The 20,346-nt window shown below is 38.8% G+C and overlaps 1 protein-coding gene across 16 annotated transcripts in view; it reads left to right on the top strand.

Annotated features, from left to right (window-relative positions):
* dlg2 (discs, large homolog 2 (Drosophila)) overlaps positions 1-20,346 on the top strand; it is a 179,781-nt gene that overhangs the window by 74,972 nt on the left and 84,463 nt on the right. For 10 of the 16 annotated variants that reach the window (XR_010668637.1, XM_065962674.1, XM_065962678.1 and 7 more), the window contains 3 exons: positions 665-748; positions 3,714-3,878; positions 6,971-7,030. Coding sequence is in view for 15 of the 16 variants with exons in the window: in XM_065962674.1 (XP_065818746.1) it covers positions 665-748; positions 3,714-3,878; positions 6,971-7,030 (309 nt within the window). In the remaining variant the exon portion in view is untranslated. Of the gene's footprint in view, positions 1-664; positions 749-3,713; positions 3,879-6,970; positions 7,031-17,137; positions 17,416-20,346 lie in introns of those variants that run through there. The other 6 variants (XM_065962684.1, XM_065962687.1, XM_065962689.1 and 3 more) reach the window with 3 other exon arrangements.

The following is a 20,346-nucleotide window of genomic DNA, read 5'->3' as shown; positions in this document are numbered from 1 at the left end:
GCATCTTATCTTACCAGAGGAGTCTCTAGGCGTAACAAAAGCAGGAACAGCTTGCAGCTTAATGCACAAGATCACTGGACAACTACAGGACTGAGAGATCACACAATAACACCATCAAGAGCAACAGGTTACTTTACTCCTTTGAGGCTGATAATATTGATATTAGGGCAAAAAAAACCCCGATATATATTGATCTGTCATTATCCTTCTTAGATCTAGATAAATATAAATGTAACATTTATTGCATTGATCCCTCAAATGCAGTTATCAAACACTTGTGGAAAAGATTTATACAGAATAATGTAGACGAGATGGTCACTCAGCTGGAAAGTAACGTGCATGTACGTACATCACTGCTCGACACTCTGGAGGGTGATAATGCTCGTTGTAATCCATATAGCACACTCTGCGGGTGAAAGACAACTGCTAGTGTAATACAATGAAACTTAAATTAAATGGCGCAGCCAGCACCAGCCAGAACCAGCCAGAACCAGCCAGAACGCGACGCAGCCAGAACGCAGGCGCTGCCAGAACCAGCCAGAATGCGGCGCAGCCAGAACGCGGCGCACACTCTTGGCGTGATATTTGGCAGTGTGTCAGGTCATCTATCGGGCCTGTTCTATTTGCTGTTAATGGTTACATATGGTCCTGTTGCTTTTTCCAGAACAGGCCACCAGCAGTACAGGGGTCACCCAACAACGGCCAGACCCCACCCTGCATGAACTCTGCCTTGATGAACGCACCCTGGGTGAGAGAGGGGAGAAGGCTGTTAGCATTTTTTACACTTTCATCCTGGCAGTCTGTATCATATGTGACAAGTCAAGATCTGATTAATGAGTATTTAGTAATCGTTGATTAGAAGGTGAAAGAGAAACCACTCATTCACTCCACTCATTGAGGATCACACAGAGCCATAGCTCAATATCCATATTCATCACTATATGTTATACTGCTGTATTTAGAGATTAACCTGATAATGATGGGAGCATGAAGAAATCAGAAATCTAAACCTTTTCATTAACTTCATGAAAAGCCTTAACAGTTCACAAATCACAAATGTTAGGCATAACTACTTTTAAGTTCATTTCAACAGTTTAGAGCTCAATAATAAAGCAGCAAGATGAGCTGCAGTTTACAATAATAACTTAGTCTATTGGTTACCTCTTTCACAAGGGATGTTACGCAAGTTTGAAATACAATTCAAATCAATACAAATACAGCTCAAATGTTTGAATATATATATATAGATATATATATGTATATATGTGTATTGCAAAGCTGTCATCCAGCAGAGGGCACTGTTTGTGTTTGGCTTTTCTTGTGTCACTTTTTATACAGAAAAAATATGAATTGTTTTATCAGCAACTATTCAACCTAAAATCAAATAGTAGGCTAATGCTTATGTTTATAAAGAAAACAAATATTTTGTATTGTCAGAGAATTTAAATAAATGAATAATATACATATTCATAAATTGAATCTAATCAAATGTCTTCAAGAAAAATGTAAAAATCATTAAAAAATCTTGTTGAAATCCTATCATTGTATTGCAGAGTGTAATGGTTCATCCCTTCCTCTACACTGCCCAGGTTTACTCAATATTTCACAGTTTACATTAAAGGTTGGCAGTAAATACCCTTTAAGTTAGTAGGGAAGCATTACCTCTGTTAACTGCCCTTCATTGGTGCTGTAACTATGCAAAGGGAAAAACTAGAAAAAAGTCCAAAAGTGGTCAGTAGAAGGTCCATTGGTTGTTAAAATAACGTGTTCATTATGAAAAAATGTATTTTGTGAAAAACATGATGGCTGTCTGGGCTTTCGACCAAATGTGGGATGTAGTTTTTTTGTTTTCTTTTGCCAAGCAGTCCTTTGTAAACCCAAAGCAGACATACTCATGAATTGTATTGTTCTCCATTTCCCTGTTTTGAGTCAATTTTAGTTGTTTACTTTAGATCTCGACTTACTTATTTTGTTCAACAGACTAACTCTTTTCTCATTAAAACAAGTTAATTATTTAAAATCTTGTCAAATCAGCTGACATTAAACCGTTATCAGTGTTGTTATTGACTTAAATAAACACAGATCTCAAACAACCGGCATTTACACGTTTACAGTTAAACTGAAATATATTGATGCATGTCTGCTTCGGGATTCTGTACATGCCATAGATGGTTCGTGTATCATCAAAAAATATAATCCAAAGCACATCCAAACATCCACTTTCAACACATATTCTTATACTACAATTAGTTTATATTTATGACCTTTGCCTAAGCCTAAGGTTGGGAACTGGAGGGTCACTGGTTCAAGTCCCGATGAGGATCATAATATGGAAGTTGGTCTGGTAGCTGGAGAGGTAACAGGGACCTTCCCTAGCACCAAACCACCAACTGCTCGGTTTGGGGGTTTGATGGGGTGCGTACATCTCTCCACTAATGCATGAGCACAGGTCCTTTGTCATTTGGGCCTAAGTATGTGAGAAGCATGTCTCTCAATAACAGAGTTTAAAAACCGGAACTTCCCTCAAAGATTAATAAAGTATATACAAATACAAAATAAATAAATTCAAACAGAGTGCAACTGAACATCTGGCCTGTAACAAACAAAGGTCAACCATTATTTTGTCTGCCTTAGAGAGAGTAGAATCATGTGGAAACAGAACCCGGCATGCACAGCCTTGGACTTAATGGACTCTTAAATTGGACTCAGTCACTCATTTCATATTATTTCTCGATGTTTTTTTTTAATATGTATTGCTTACTTTTGCCAACTTATTTAAACTCTGTCACTTTATCTAATAACTGGTCACTTTAAATTCAGCTTGCCACTTAATATATCTCAATGTCCTGTATAGTTTTTAGTGTATAGTTAAGATTGTAATTGATGTATAGTTTACTTAATTCTTGCTAATGAAAGTTGTAAATACATCGTATCTTTATCTTTATTTTAATTGTATTCCTATATATTCTTATTTTCTTTTGTACTCATATGCACGCTCTTCTTCTTGTCTTTTACTGCTGCAACACTTGAATTCCCCACTGGGGATCAATAAAGTATTATCTTATCTTAGTTTACCTTAATGTTATTAGGGCGAAGTGATCTGAGAAACAAAACAACGCTGACCTTCAAAATGTTTGGATCTCAACCCCTCCCACTGGTAGTGCAGTACACACCGGTGGTGCAGAGTACCTCGGTTTGCACTGCACTAAAGGTTGGGAGTATTTAATTACACAGGGTGCTGATGTAAGTTCTTATTACACAGTTATATTGTATACTTTATTAATCTAAGACCAGTATTAATGGTTAGATTTTGCCTAAGTCTACATTTTGGTCTGAAGTCTACTTAAAAAAAAATATATAAATTGAACTCTGATGATGTGTCCAGATAAAACAGATATCAAGAGGTTCATTTTTTTGTTTAAAAACAGTAAAGTTTTGTCTCATATTATAAAGCTTTATCTTTGTCATTGTGATTGAGGATTTTCACAAAGGAAACTTTTATTCTTCACAGAAGAGTGATAAAGCATTGTTAAAAATGCTAACTAGCAAAAGAAACATTTCAAGTCGTCTTTGGATATGAATAACATTTGACTAACCTTTCTTCTTTTTCATTATTTCTTTGACCTGCATTTGGATCTCATCACTTTTCTGTGTCTTTCTTTATCTCCTTATGTCCTTTTTTCTCTTCTATCCATCTCCTTTTCCACTCTCAGCAGTACCACTATCAGGAAGATGACTCGCCGTCTCTCGATCAGGGTTTCCCGCGGCTCACTAACGAGGTGCGCGCCCCTGAGCTCGTGCACGTGTCTGAGAAGAACCTGTCTGAGATCGAGAACGTGCATGGCTACGTGTCCCATGCCCACATCTCTCCCCTCAAGGTAAGCCACCTCTCCATCATACGATAACTCACCTAACACAGAAACCACAACCTTCACACCTTCATCCCAGTTCAGCAGCTCTGGCCTCTCTCTCACTTTGTCTTTTACCGCTCTTTTGTTTTTGTTTTTTGGGGACGAAGTATGGGCACAGGTTGATTAGTGTCTTCCATAGCTCATATTATAAATCATATTATTCTTATTCATTTGTCACGCCGATTAAGGTGAAGTCTTAACAATCATGTAGTGATTACATTATGGCAGCTAATGGGTAACAGAATGTGGAGCAGGAAGAAGCTGTTTTATTATTGACATGTAATATGTAGACAAAAGCAGGACAGAGTGATGATTGAACTCTTCAATATGAAACACTTGACCCCACTTTTCACTCTCTTTGCAGTGCTCCAAGGTTCCACCGATGCTTACAGTGATACAATCATCTGGTTGTGTGGTTGTGGTGTATCATAATAATAGGAGAGAAATTATAAAACACTGTCTTTAGATGCGTCTCTCTTTTGCCTCTCCTTGCACACATTCCCCATGGTTTTGATTTGTTTGGAGCCATTAGATGGGGTTTGTATGTGTCTCTTGCGGGACTAATCTACATGTGGTTGTAGTTGAGGAAAAATAGACACCTCAGAGGTGTTAAAGGGACATTAAAAAAACAGTTGTACTGTAACACCCCTCCTTTCAAAGACACCCCACTGAATTGACAAACATCAGCCATGTCCCCTGACAGAGACAGGGGTTGCTTGCTCCCACTGCCTTGGACTGGTTTGTTGTCTTACACTGTGAAATTTACCATTTTAAACACCAAATCACACTATCACACAAACAAGATGTTTTTATTTTGTTTTAGCTACACAGCTGCTGAGTCATTAAAACCTCAAATATATGAAAAGTGACTCCCAGGTTGAAAAGTACAAACTGCAGTGTTATTGATTGTGCTCATTCATACAGTAGTGTGAAAGATCAGACAGCAGAGGGCGATGTTGGAAATGAAATAACATTCTCCTGCAAGTTTAAAAACTGTGATTTATAGTTAATAAAGAAATGTATGTTATAGAGGACATATTATACCCCTTTTAAAACAGTTTTGATGTGTGTGTCTCTTTAAATGCAATGACGCCCGCCTCCCCAGCCTAGAACAAAACAAAAGTTAGTTAGTTCACCTTGTTTCAGACTTTATCAGATTTTTTATTTTTATTTTATTATGCTGGATGTGTCCTTTTCATATAATTGACGGTAAGCTCCATCATCCTCTGCTGTCAGGAGCGCTGAGTGCTTTACCATAGCTCCATTAAAAAGTCTGTTGGTAAAAACATGTTAATAACATCCGACCCATTGATACACATCACAACATGGAGGTAATAAACCAGGGCAGACGTGTAAAATGTCTCCCGAATGATCTTCATACTGACGCCTCAAAGTTAATGAGGATATAATTTGATGTGAAGTCACACACAGCAGTGATGAGGCTCTAACAAAAAGATCAAATCAACTCTTATTTTATCTATTTAGTTTTTTAGGAAAGAAGAGGATAAATGTAAGTGCTGTACCAATCCAACTTTTTAAGTTCAGATACTGATCTGATACCTGGGCTTTGGGAATCTGCTGATCTGATAACCTATACTATATGCTGTGTAATGCAGCATAAGGTTTTCTTAGCTTTGTCAAACAAAATGATATAAGCATGAAAGTTTTATATTGTCATCACAATCTGTCACTCACACTGTGCTGTCGCAGTGAACCGTTGTTGACTACATGCAACATTGTATGTGCAAAGCAGCCTAAGCTCTGCACTTCAATGTTGGTCAATGCCTTTAGTCTCTCAAAATGTCTTAAAGGGGACATATTATGAAAAATCCACTTCTGCAGTGTTTTTGAACATATATTTGAGTGTCTACTGACCCACAAAATGTGAAATAAACCCATCCAGTCCTTTTGTTTGTGGTCTGCATAAGTCTTACAACACAGAGAAAAATGATCTGTTTCAAATGTGCTCTCCTTGTGATGTCACAGTGGGATTCTGGTAAAAAAAAATCCCCTCCCCTCCCCTGGTATCTCCCCATGGACTCCACCCCCAGCCTAGAACAAAACTTTTGCGCAGGTCGGCCATTTTTATTCTCGCTAGCAAAGCAGTGATGTCTACGGGGAAAACTCAAGGGGGGCTCATTGCATTTAAAGAGACACACACACCAAAACAGAGCGTTCTGAGAGAGCTGGTTTATACAGGGTCACAAACCTCCTCTGAGGCTTGATTCATGTTATATTTTGACCAAAGCACAGCACAGAGGTTTCATTTAGACCACAGGAGACTGTTTGAAAAGGTAGAGAAGGGGGAGAATATGTCCTCTTTAAGGTTAATTGATCAAGCATGTCCTTGCTGGCAGATTAAATTGAGTCGCTGATATGTGATCTGTGGTTTTAGCTTGTAGCCTGTAGCACTACAATGTGCGGTAATGTCATAGCTCCAGGTATCTACAGCGAAGCTCATTGCTTTTACATCCATAACTCTGATTATTACATTTCTCATATGATCTTGTAAATGGCATGCTGTTCCGTGGTTTCAAGTGTTCTGTTGCTTTCAAACTATCTTTCCATTTTGCCTAGCAGCTTCGGAGGTAATTGCTTTTTTTGTCTACCTTCTTTGTGTTTTTAAAACTTGTTTCTCTCCTAGAAACAGTAGCTTTGCATAAATTGCAAGTACAAGTAGAATGTATTGGCGTAAGATGAAATGCATCCAAACTTCTTAGTCTTTGTTGTTTACACCCATCATCCTGTGTTAGCTCCGCCTAGCACACTGCACAGGTCTGTCACTGCACCCATGACAGGGACATCACACAAGCTTGCAGTAAACACTGAATAGATTGGCCCAAGGGATTGGTCCCTTGGTAGGGCCCATTTTCAAAGATACCCTCTCTGGCTATTTGAGTCAGTAATAGTCCTAACCCGTGTCAACATATTTTCCTTCTTCTCATCATCTGACACCCCCCCCCCCCCCCCATTCCAATGCATTAGGCTCCCTTCTCTCTCTCCCTCTCTTTACCAAAGTATACTGGCTAGTGATCTTGTTTTTCATTTCTTACCTGCAGCCTGCACTGGTTACCCGTTTTGATCTTGCTTACCCGGGTGTGACCTCAGCAAACTACATGGCAAGTTTTATTTCATTTTATTTTGATTTCACCTCTAGGGAATCTCAATCTCCTGTGTGTTTTGGGTCTTACTCAAAGACCCTTTCCATTAGTGTACCCAGAAAATTGATGTCTACTTGGTGCTGCATGCACTTTGTTTTGTTGTTGTCTTCAATCCATTGCCTGAAGAAGAAATCTTTCCCACTCCTGTGGGTCGCTGCCCCTTTCTTCTCATGAGAATCCCATGTGTGTTTGTGACCATATGCTTGCCAGCTAGTCCCATTTGCTTGCAGTGGTGTTACTGTAATCTGCTTTGAATCTGTCACAGTTAATAATCATGTGTTATTATGTGGAAGACTTTGTCTAGACTTCCCCAATGAGGCTTATAATCACTTGTAATGCAAGGTTACTGCATGTGTTACTGTGTACTGTGTGTTTATACCTCTGATGTTACTTTGATCAAGCATTGTCGATGTCACTGAATCTCAGGTTTGGTCACTGACTGTCAGCATTTATTAGCCCAAACTATTAAGGTCCATCAAGTCATGTGCGGACAGAGTTCAACAAGCAGCATGTTAAGTTATTGCTCATTTATGGTCTATGTCTCACATACACGGACAGATGGACTGAGCCTTCTGCCCGTACTCTGTGTTCATTTCTGTCAATGTTTCTGAAGCTTACAGATACGGACCAAATGTTGCAGTACCAACGTAAATTGTGGGGGCAGTGTTGAGCAGTGCCAACAGTACAAACCATAAGAGCAAAAGAAAACGAAGAAGACATTTTGGAAATACTTTTTGGGGCAAGATTGTGAGAGTAGGTTAGAAGCTATAAACATATATGTGATGTGACATACTGATTGTCAGCTGGACGACATCCATCCAAAGGATGTTAAAAATCATGGTAGAATATTGGTCATATTGATTAAACATTCATATCTTTCTACAAATGGAAGGAAACATAAATTAGCCTTAGGGCGCACTCACTCTAAAAATCTTTTTTCTCGAGTCCTCCTGTCATGTAAACTATGCACACTTCATAATTACATTAATCCATGCATGTGTTGGTTTACGACCTTATACACAAGAGGTAACCGTGCTCAGGCCCGGTTAGTCCTAGAGCAGTGTGAGTGCAGGTTAGCGGGGGAATAAGGAGGGGGGGACAATCGTGCTTAAGCACGGTACTGGACAATTTTGCTAGTGTGAGTGCGCCCTTAAGAGACAAGATTCTTTAATAAAAAGAAGATAAAGGTGTGCATGTTTAGAAGGGCCCAAAGCCCCCTTTTGTAGTTCAAGTAACACTATGTACCATCTTACCTTATGTTTTTATGGCTATACCATGAAAATAAACATTAGAAGTCACAGCAAGCCAAGGGAAATGACTTTCAGAAACATCCTCAGAGGAAATATCTCATCTCTTGGTCCATTTGATGAACCTCCCAGGAAAAGCCAGCATAATAAAATGCTTCATAACCCAGATTTATTCAGGAACCTTGAGATTTATTGTTCAGTTTCACCAGAATATTAAAGGACAAAGCCCTGAGCCAAATCCTGGTGGTGCACTATGGGTTTCATGATTTGTAAGTTAGGCTCTACCAACACAAGGATTTCTTTGGAAATTAAAGACAAGGCAGATTTTTTTCAACTTACCTTTAATAAGGTACCACTAAAATTATTGTATTGGCTCTAGCTTCCTGTTTTTATGAAGTGGAATTCTGATATAGTTATACATAAGTCATATTTAAAAGAATCTCAGTGACTAATAGGTACTGAAACCTTTCAGTATATTTTTAAGCTGAATTGGGAATCAGGTTGGATCACAGGGTAGCTCACGATAAAATATGATATGAAATATAATGGCCCAAATTAAATTAAGAATACAAAATTCCCATACAAAGGTGGATTGCAGGACATGTCAGCTACTGTCATATTCACTGCGACAATAACTGCAAAAGATCTTTTGTAAAATAGTGCTACCTATGGAGATGTGTACATAGCCTGTCATAACCTTAATCCCATTTCCTTTCAGTGCAAATAAAGTAAGTAGTGGTGTGACATGAAGTGATTCTGTACTGGGAGAATGATTTGGGACTATAGATAGCCACTGCTGTCAATTTTTGCTATGGTAGCATTTTTTGCTAAAGCAGAAGAACTCGTCACAACAGGGTCTCTTTCAGTAAGCTTTCATTCCTCCGTAGTCTAAAGTAAATTTCTGCCATGCGAGCATGTTAGTCTCGTCCATCATCTTAGTTTGTAGCACTAAGGAATTCATTGTGCAGTGATTTTCACATAGATTGTGACTGTGGCTGGTAAAATCCTCCCATCGCAGGTGAGTGTGGAGTGCATAAAAAGCTGAAACAGCTGTTTCTTTCAGCTTCTTCTGGATGTGGAAGCGGCCAGCGCATATCTTAACTTCTTTTAACCGCTGTCTGACTTTGGCCCGCTGTCGTCTTCTAATCCTACGGCCAACTGCTTCTTTGGCTAATTAAAGGCAGGACTGGTAATTTTCTCTAGATACACTTTTTTAAAGATACTGTTTGAAATTGTCTTTAGGTCCTGACAGACATTAATAACTCATGGTCTCTGAAAAAGGAACAGAGAAAATCCGTTATCTGTAGCAGTTGTAAGCCTGCCGACCAATATCTGCCACGAGGAACCAATCAGGCTCCCTGTCTGCCTGCTCCTTCTCTACCTTTAGCGTACACTAGCCAATGACGTTTATACTGTGAGTTTATTAACTGCTGAAAGAGACGACACAGTTTCTACACAATGCAAGTGATGAGCTGAGATCCGCTTCTGTAGTGACAGCGCTTGCTTTTGAAGGAGCACAGAGGGGAGGGGGTGGGTGCAGACGGAGCACTGAGGGAATGCTATTTCAAAATCATGCTAGTTTTAAAAATTGACCAAATGTGCATTCAACCTCTGCTAAGGTAACCCTCTTTAATGTTGTTAACATGGGTCAAATTGGCAGGGAAATCTGTTTAGAGTGCCATATTTTTTAAATGAAAGAATATATAAGGCCAGCGTAATGCGTAAAGTCAGGACAAATATATATTGCCAGATTGATATTTAGTTTTCTTTATGACAGGCTGTTATAAAACAATCTGACAGCATTGATGTGCAAAAGAGAGCCAGGTTAGAAAAATAATAGTTTTTTTTAATGTTTCTGTCCCTGGTAAGTGATGATGTTTATTGGTCTTTCTTTAAGTCCAATTGGTTGGTTGGTTAAGTTCATGGTGCTGCTTTGTCCTCAAGTTTCTCCCTGGTGTACATGTGCTTGAGTAACTATTGTTGACTGCTTTGGCTGTATTTCCTTTTGGCTTAGTTTCCTTGTGGTGCAGAAAAGGACTGCAGCCTTTCTATTAGTATGGGAGAAACAGAACCACAGATTCCAGGCTCAGCCTATTTGTTTCCCTCAGCCTTGGGACTTTTGAATGAAAAATAGCTTTAATACAGCTGGTGTAATTGTAAAGGCAGCAGGGAGGCAAGAATTACGGTTGCTCTATGACCAGAGGGAGTGTAACTCCTCCCTTGGTGGCCAAATCAAGCAGCAAACATCGAAGAGTGTGACTCAGGAAGACATTATTGATTCTTACTGCAGCAATGTAAATCGATCGCCTACCTCTTTCCATAGAAATTTTCTGCTTGTTAAAACAAAAATATTTTTGGCAGCAATTACTTCTCTATAAGTCAGGGGGTGGGGGGGGGATTAGTTTTATATTTCATTTGACTGATTAAACCTCTCAAACAATAGGACTGAAGTTGAAGGAGTCTTTGGATGGTGTACCTGATGGTACAGAAAGTTAATGTGGTATCTTAGCTCCTTCAGTCCACATTCACAGATAGCCTTTATAATAGACACATGAGGTCCCTGACCCTCAGAATTTACGATGCATTTCTCCTGATAAAAAGAAAGGGAGTGAAGAAACATGATTGTAACCTCTTCTGTTGATGGCCTGTTCACAAGGAGTTCCCATCACACCTAGATTGAACATAATGATGCACTGCAAAAGGCCCACAGAGCCATCCCATCAGCTGTCTGAAAGATTAGGTGCTCACTGCCTACACTCAGACACAGTATGGGATTCTCCAAAATGGATTTTCTCTTAGTGGGTTTCTGTAAAGAGGTCAATTTTGTGCACTTAAGACATTTTCCCTGAACACTTATTTTGCAGATGGAAAAAAATGTGTATGAACATGAATTAAAGGTGATGACAACACTGGAAGAATCAAATACATATCAAACAGTTCATTTAATATTGTCTTGAAAGTACATGAAAGTGTTCTGTTTTTAAAAGAAATGGAAATAGAAAGCTATTAAACAGAGTCAGCCATTAGTACTTACAGAGTGCTTTCAGGGCCTCTCAGAACAGGAGATGGAGCCTGACTGTAGCTGAGAGGGATAGAGCATCATGTGGGACATGTTGGATGTGTGCTGACTCTTTTATTCACTCAGTTTCAATGACAACAGGCCTTTTTGAGCTGCTGCTCAGCTGAGGTGAAGCCTCAACAACATCCAAAGTGACCTCAATGAATAATTTATGCCCAAAGGAAAATCATTATTCAAATTCATAGTGAAAAGATAACAAAGTAGATGCAGTGTCAGAAAACAGCAGCTCAACTGTCATTGTTCAGCCTGTGATCCCGCTAGTTAAAGTCCCTGTAAAGCAATGAAAAGTTTGGTATATGACAGAGGGCTGTCATTGTCCACCAGGTCAAATTTTAATGAAGAAAAACATTCCTAAGTATATAAAATTAAGTTTCAAAATCATGAAAACTGAAGCAGTAATCTCTGTTCTGGGATGCTGTTAGTGTGGAGAACATTGGAACCCCAAGTATATCTGATGTTATAATGAAAAACCTTACAACGGAGCATTTGTTAGGGAACTTTACTTTTATCTGTTGTTACTATGACAACCAAGACACATTCGACTGGAAGTCACCAGTTAAATGTTTAATATGTAGAATTTGATTCAAATATTAAATTAATAAAAATTGACTAAACCCAAATTATATATTTTTTTTTGAGTACTTACATTATCTCAAATATTAATAATTCTGTATTTATATATATATATATTTATATATATTTATGATTAGTTATCAAAGCCAGAGAAATCCGTAATTTTATAGTTGTATCATGATGTCTGTAGTCGCGGAAGCCGTCATGACAGACACAAAATGTTTATCGTTGCCAAGAAAACACGTTACGTCAAAGAGCGCTGCATCAGGAAGCGTGAACTGTCACATCGTCAGTAAACATATTCTCTTTCTCAGGTCGATTTTGCCCGTTTGTATTGACTACAGTCAACATGGAGCTAGTTCTTTTGTTATTGTTTGGACTGAGAGCCCCCTGGTGGTGGATTTTAAATACTGTGTGTTAACATGGTCACTCTCTGAAAGCTTAACACCGGGGTTTTAACCAGAGACACAGGGGTGGCTGTGGGTCAGTGGGTAGAGTCGGTTGTCTCTCAGCAGGAAGCTGGGGGTTCGATCCCCACCTCCTGCAGCACTTTGAGTAGTCAGAACACTAGAAAAGCACTAAACAAGCTCATGTCCATTCACCATTTACACAAAGAGAACAAAAGCTGCTAACTGCAATCTTAACAACCTGTCCACAGGTTTTGAAGGTCATCATCACACAATTGCAATCACAAAACACTGGAGACCAAATGAATTCAAGAAGAACTTTCTAACAGTCTCAGTCAATAACTCTCAACTTTCACATGTTTACAGAAACTTTAGAGACCATGTCTGAATATAGGTCTAATGTAGGTCTTTAATATATCATATTAAAAAAACTGCAGGAAAGTATCTTGGTAAATAACCATTGTGAAGCTCAGTGGACACAAAGAGAAAAATCCAATTCAATGCATGAACAAAAGCAGTAACTTTAACTTTAGTAGAATGTAAATGCTGGCGGCTGACCTCCTTTACAAGGCCAAGGATGGCTTGACGGGATCTGCCTCAGCCCCGCTGAGTCCTCCTCACCTCCTCCTTTCTTTCCAACACACACACTCACTCACTTACTCACAGACACACCAGACACAAAGTCGTGTTCCCTTCTGCACACAGATACAAACTGAGTGCGACCCTGAGGACACCAGGCCCCCTTAGCTCCAGATGGCCAAGGCCTCCTCCAGCTCCACCTGACAGCCAATCACAGTTTTCCACAGACAGTGAGCACCCAGCATCCCTGAACCAACCAACCTTTAAACACCAGGTGCAAGAAACTGACAGATACATATGAAAATAGACAAGGAAGGCATTCATTAATTTATTTGCATAATTTTACATCGAAGCATATATAAAGATAAAGAGATTAGGTTAAAGATAAACTTTATTGATCCCCATTGGTCGACATTTTTTTGTTAAAGCAGCTAAAAAAAACAGGAATATAATTAGCAAAAAGTTAAAAAAACAAACATATTTACATCAATTAAATAAAGGGAGAAAAATACAATAATAGAATAATACTAGGTATATACACTTTATATATATGGTATATTCAATATGCTCTGGAATACATATTGTTCTTTTTTAAGGAATACATTTGACTGAATAAAAAATAAATATGAAGATGATCACATGAAGTTTGTTTTGGATGAGTGGCTTAAATAAATACTCTGACTTTCATGTCTTAATGTCAAAGAGGCCAGGGTTTAAGAAGAGCTGACATTCACTGTATGGCTAAAGGAGATTCATTTGCAAATGAACTAAAACAATTGCAGTTGTTTTCCCATGTGACCACAAAAATAAGTACAAGTCAGCTGTTTAATATGATGTTTCAGACCCATCATAAATAATCAGTGAAGAAAAAAGAGAAGATGCAATCACTAATGCTGCCTAAAAAGTAAATGTCACATTTAACAGCCGCTCTGCAACAGATCGTAGGTAGCAGCACCTTTTAACATCTGAATTATTAACACAATCTCCTGATTGAAACTTCCCCTAAGTTCAGCCAACAAATACACTGAAGACTGAAATTAGCATTCATCAGAAGATCTTTTGCATTTTTTATGTTCTTTAGCACCAGGTGTTGCCTGAATGCCATATTTTAGATAAAATGTTGAATCATATCAAGTAGTGTGAAATATGGTGGAGGCATCGACAACAAAAAGCAACTAATCACCAAATCAGCAGCTCTTAATAAGACTCAGAAATGACCTTTTATGTTCTATGTATAAGATGTATCCTAACAGCCACAGATGAATTCAGGTATGCCACCTGGGCCACTACTATCCACAGGACCAGTACAACAACATGGCCACCATCTTACAGTTTGAAGTTTATTTCGGACAATAAATAAAAAGAGAGAGGAACAGAAAGTAATATGTACAAACAATGAAGGACATCATACAAAATAAGCTCTCAAATACGTTATTCGATATCAATTTACACGGGAAGAAGTATAAACTTATTTAATCCCACCCCTTCTCCATTAATTTATATATTTTATATTAATCTAAGTATATTTATGTTTTTATATATACATTATAAAGTTTATCATTATCATTCTTTTGTCTTTTTACCAAAAGCTGCCCCTTGATATTTAACTATTTTGCGTGTTGCATTGTGCCACGTTGAGCATGTTGTTAGTTAAACTGACGTCGATATTTTTCCAAATCATGTTGCATGCGAAGGGTCAAATCAGTCAGTACAATAGGGCTATCTAGAAGTCATGTTTGAATGCTGTTTGTCAAGGAGAAAGACAATCTTGGAACCCATTTGCCATCATCAAGTGGTGTGAATGTACAGACCAAAGGACTGAACTCTGGTCCAGACCGAAGGACTGAACTCTTGGGGTCTCGCTTTGCTTCAAAGTACACCACAGTTCTTTTCACCGTATTTGAGAATGAACCAAACAAGGGAATTGAACCATAGAGCAGTGTATTGTGTTGAACTTGGCCTTGTGCAAACTATTTCATACCAGTTTGCAGAGCGTGGCTAGTCTCTAGTCCTCCGTGCAGGTTAACATGCTAATTAAACCTGAAACAGATGTTTAACTTGTCAAAGACAACAGAACCAAATAAAAAAAAATGCAACATTGTTGAAACCTCAACACTAGATTGCATGTCCTGGAACTGCATATGAAAGACCCTAATTCAACCTCAGAAAACAGCGGCTTCTCTCTGGCTCACTTCAGCAGTAAGAGCCCAAAAAAGAAACCAATGTTCTTGTGATTTAATTACAATTAATGATAGTTACGTTTGCCCGAAATAACATCATGATGCAGAGGTTTTGAAAGTTAAAGTCAAGCTTTGTCAGGACTGTCCTCAAGAGTAGAGAAAAAAAACTACTTTTAAAATGCTCGTTTGTTTGTTTGTTTGTTTGTTTGTTTGTTTGTTTGTTTGTAGAATTGCTGATGCATTTGAGGTCGTCAGGGATCTGACTTATTGCCTCTTGCAACACAGCGTCAAGCAGATTTGTGGCTTAAGATGAAATGTTGATCTATAATGGATTGAAAGCTTTTTATGCAGATATCTGTTTCTAAAGATAAATCAATGATTGACAGATCACTGCTGATGGGAGCCTGTATGTCAACAACAAATCTGGAGGTGGACAAAGCCCCTGTCACCCTCTCCTGGCGCTGGGTCAGAGTTTTTATACTTAGAGGTGTCGACAGAGAACTGATTGATGTACTAAACTTATCTAAATGATATCAATCACAGCCATCTGCAGTGATCACAAACAGAGAGAACAGGATGAATAAACAAAACCATGTCCTACTCCCCATCCTGTAGTTCATCATTGTTCAGCTGTGCCGTTTCAGCTTTCCTGGCAATTAGCCTGCAGCCCTCCCTCTCTTTAGTGATAGCAGGACAGTCGTGTTATTATAGGATGTTAGTCGTCCGCACACATGCTGTAATTCTGAAGAATATAGCTTGTTCTGTTCTGCCTCACACGTCTGTGCAGAATTATTTATATGGTAAGAAAATCAGAGACTATCTGAAGTAAGAGTTCAGAGTTGATAGATAGAAGAGAGAAAGAAAGGCTGATTGGTTAATACTGCTGTTCAGTAGGGTTTTTTTCAGTATTAATTCAAACATATCTTTAAATTGTGATATTTTCAACTGTCTGGTTGATATTTTCGACTTAAGGCCTGTTGAATTTCCCTAGTGGAAACGTCCATACAGTGTACAATGTCCGTGTCTGCCTTTAATCATATTTCTACCCCTTAATCCATAAATTGTAAATTAAGGAATGCAGGGTAACTGTAGGGGCTTTGTTTGTAGACTCTATTTCTACAGTATTATGCTTAGCTATAATAATATTTTATTATTAGTCTTCAAACACACTTTCACAGCAGTATTTTCCTACACAGTCATTTTATTTTATTAATATAAATGATCTGGATAAAACTGAAATCACAAGCCACTCAATAAAAGTGAACTTACAATGAATTTAAACTTTTGTGGGCAACAAAGATCATTTATAAATATATTTATTATTGAAAAAAGTAGTTGAGCAGAAATTTGGTTACACTTGTTCCTACAAAGAAATGTTCTCCCATTTTTTTGTGCTAAAACCAAAAGGAAAAACAATAATAAAGTAACAACAAAAGAATAAAGTACAATGAAAATATTTTACAATTTAACAATTGTAAGGAAATAAAAAAAATGCAAAAAGTACAGTACAATAAGAGTACAATATGACAAATAATGCTCAAGGTGCTTTGCTTCAGAGTGTAAATATGTGTGTTTGTTCTCTCCAAAGCAGTAAGGTTGTTCACATTGTAGGCTGTAGATGTAACTCTTTTTGAGTTTGACTATAACCGTGATGTTTGCCAGGAACTTTGCGGTCCGCCTCAGCTCGACCTTAATGGAACGTTAGTTTGAGACAGCATGTTCAATATGGTGACTTCCCTTGTTGAGCTTCAAAATTCCCATTTAGTTACAAATGGGTGCCGTCATGGAGATTACTCCCATTTTTATATACAGGCTATATAAGTAGTGTAAGTGACTGCATAGTAAGAGTAGAGCATCACCCAGACCTCTGAAAACTGTGAGCTAATAAAACCTCTTAGCAGGTTTCAATTGGTGCTCAAGATGCTGTTTCCACGTGGAATGCAGTCGCCCCTCCTCCCTTTCTTTTCCCTTAACCCCCCCCCCCCCCCCCCCTCCCTCCCCTTGCGTTCGTGGCTGACAAAGACCTGACTTTGCTCTGCAGACACTCTCCCTCCCTAAGCATCATCCTTTTTTCCTCCCTCCCTTTTCTTTTTTTGCTCTCGTCTGATCGCTACAGTCCACCGCAGGAGGAGCACTCAGTCCAGATGGGCAGCATATAGAGCTGTTTGCTTACGTTATTATTTCACCTGTCGCTATGTTTGCCTCTATTTGGTATGCCAAGAAGCTAGGGAGACGACTTGTACAGAACAGCCGGAGGGCTAAAATGCTGAAAGACAAGGTAAGTTAACCATTACATGCTTTACTGATTGACTTTGGGTTCAGAAGCCGAAGCTTTACTTGCCAGGTATGTGTGCCCCTACAATCATTTTGTACTCCTTTTGAAAGAGAATACAAAAGTTCTGTCATATCTAAATGCAAAGTCATCTTTAAAAAAGCTGACACATCCTGTGATTTCATCATTTTGACAAACAGTCAAGATGTACCATTTAGGGAGATCTGCTCAGCTCAGTACTACTTCCATGGACCTGTTGATTTATAGTGTTGTTGACGTCTGTGTCAGTGATTTGACTTTCAGTGAAATTAGTTGACTTTGCTAAGTTGTGTCCTCTCTGTCTCACAAGGCAGAAAAGTCTGATCTTGTATTTTGACCCTGCTTTACGTTCAGGGGAACTCTGATGAGTACTCTTTCTTAACTCTTGAACTCCCTTTCAGTCACACTGAACACGGCTTTTCTTCACCTGCGTATGTCATTATGTCATCTGCCCTGATAATTAGTTAAACTGATGGGAGACAGAGCTTTAATCTGTTGCCTCTGGTTACACTTTCTTTCCCCCGGTAACACTCGTCTCAGAAAAAGAAAGAGGTATATTGCCTGAAGGCTCTAGATACATGATGTGTCTTAAAAAAAGGAATTTAGTTTTAATTCACTTAATAAGAAGTCTGCCTTTAAAGGGCAGGGCCTGAGGCTGGTGATAGTGGTCAGCTCAAAATACACATTTTCTTCAAATCTACTGATAAGTTGCTGACTTCCCTGACCTTCCAGTTAGCAGCAAAAAAGTAGACTAAATATTATTTCATGACCCACAACTCATATGTTATGTGCATCCATCAGGGCAAAATTCCCACTTCGCTACAAGCAGCATTCATTAGATAAAATGTCAATACTTGAGTGTATTATCTACAGGAGATGCCAGTGGATATGGCGCCTATTTTGAGAAACCGTTCTGAGCGCCGGCACAGAAGCTAGGCTATACATGCAGATTTGTAACACTTATTTGGCTAAGTTAAATAAAAAAATAACAAAAAACTAAATGATAATGTAAGTGTATGCTATATTTAGATTTATTTTTTGTGTGTAATTATCTGTCAACATATCTGTTACGAGCTAACACAAACGCCACAGCTAAATGCTGTCCTTGCGCCTAACGCTAAGGCCAGTGAGCCCGTAACTTAATGTCTCTCTCTACGTGTTGCATAAACGTGAGTGTGTATCCTGCCTTACCTGAATGTGTGTGTCCTGTCTGTTTGAGGGGTGCGTGTAGGTGACTCACCCCAAAGATCCTTGTACGTGCCGCGACCAGCTCACTCGGACATCCCGATCCACGGAGTCACTTGGGTACAATCTCCTCTGCCAGCCCTCTCTTTCATATCAGACTAGTTCATGTGTAAAAAGAACCTGTGAAGTGTTGAAACAAAAACAAACGTTACTTCAGATTCAGTCTCTCAGGTGTCTGCGACAGAGCCACCACACCCCCCTCAGGTGTGTCATCAGTACTGACCCTGCTTCTCCTCCTACCAACCACACCTACCGCTAAAGACCCTGAAGTGAATCCTCCTAACACGATCATTATCATAACGATATCACTTTGTTTAAGCTCTAGCTTGGTGCACAAAACATATCTTCCTTCACCTGCTGCATACTGATAAGTTGATTTTATTTTTTGTCTTTTTTTCTTAAAATTAGATAAATGATGTGTTACAAAAGGCCTCGCTCCCAGCAATATATATATCCTTCTGTCCTGGAAGTCAGGCCAGTTTCTCAACAAAGGTGACAGGCATCTCCTGTGGCTAATACACTGACAGTTGACAAGTACCTATTACAACCCCACTTAATAACTACTGAAGCGTCTTTAAAGTGCACACAAATGAAAGCTCTTTTCTATTTTGGTAAACCGTAAAGAGCCGAGGTTGTATGAATACTGTAAACAAGAAAAAATGAACAGTTAGAAAGTAGAAATAAATATTTTGATGACACCTTTTTTTTAGGATTCTAAATCAAATCACTCGGTCAGGGACACTTTTGTTTGCTGCTTTGGTTCAAATTGAAAAAGCACAGACACTAGTTACGTTCTATAACTCAGATTATACGGATATAATTACAAAAGAGCTTTTTTGGGGGGGTTGGGGGGTGGAAGGGGGTTCATCTGTTCATCTCCTTTTGCATATGTTACTCTGAGATCAGACAATAACCTCCCAAAAATGGATTTTTATTTATATAGCTACAGTTAATATCCAGAACTTCTCTCCTGAAACATTAACCAGACTCGACATCTTAAGAGCACATGGTAGAGGTTGCCACAATATTTGATATTCAGCATTAATAAAGACAACAAAATGTGACATGATGAAAGCAAGATGACATCCAAATCTCCCTTGGGTAGCCTCATTATAGTTTGATGTAGTGCAGATGAATACCAGGTCTCATGGTCCATGCTTCCATATTTTGTATCTAATTGAACATTTTGAATATTTCTGACTACAAACCCAGAATATGAAGTCTTATGAGGACTAGGAGCCTTAGGTTTCTTCCTTGTTTCTTTTGTCTCACTTTGATGATGTCATCCGCTCTTTTCATCACAAGTGTGATGTCACAACTTCCACTGTGCACTTTCTCACAAATAACTGCAGCATCAACACTGATTATACCCGAGCAACGTACGTAATGTGTGACAGCCTGAAGAGCGTTTGCCAAGGCCACATTCACATTAACAAAAGGCAGTGTGCTGCTTAGCAACCAGTGTTTGTGTGTGTTTGTGTGTGTGTGTGTGTGTGTGTGTGTGCGTGTGTGCGTGTGTGTGTGCGTGTGTGTGCGTGTGTGTGTGTGTGTGTGTGTGTGTGCGCACTGTGCTGGAGGCTGATTAAATTGTGGAGTAGCGTGGTCCTTTCTGCTAATTCATGCTATTCCTGTTCATTTCTGTACTCTTACATT

Source organism: Labrus bergylta, chromosome 14, assembly GCF_963930695.1.
Source record: "Labrus bergylta chromosome 14, fLabBer1.1, whole genome shotgun sequence".
Classification (NCBI taxonomy): Eukaryota; Metazoa; Chordata; class Actinopteri; order Labriformes; family Labridae; genus Labrus; species Labrus bergylta.
Note: the sequence above shows the minus strand (reverse complement) of the source record. Positions and strands in the feature narration are given on the sequence as shown.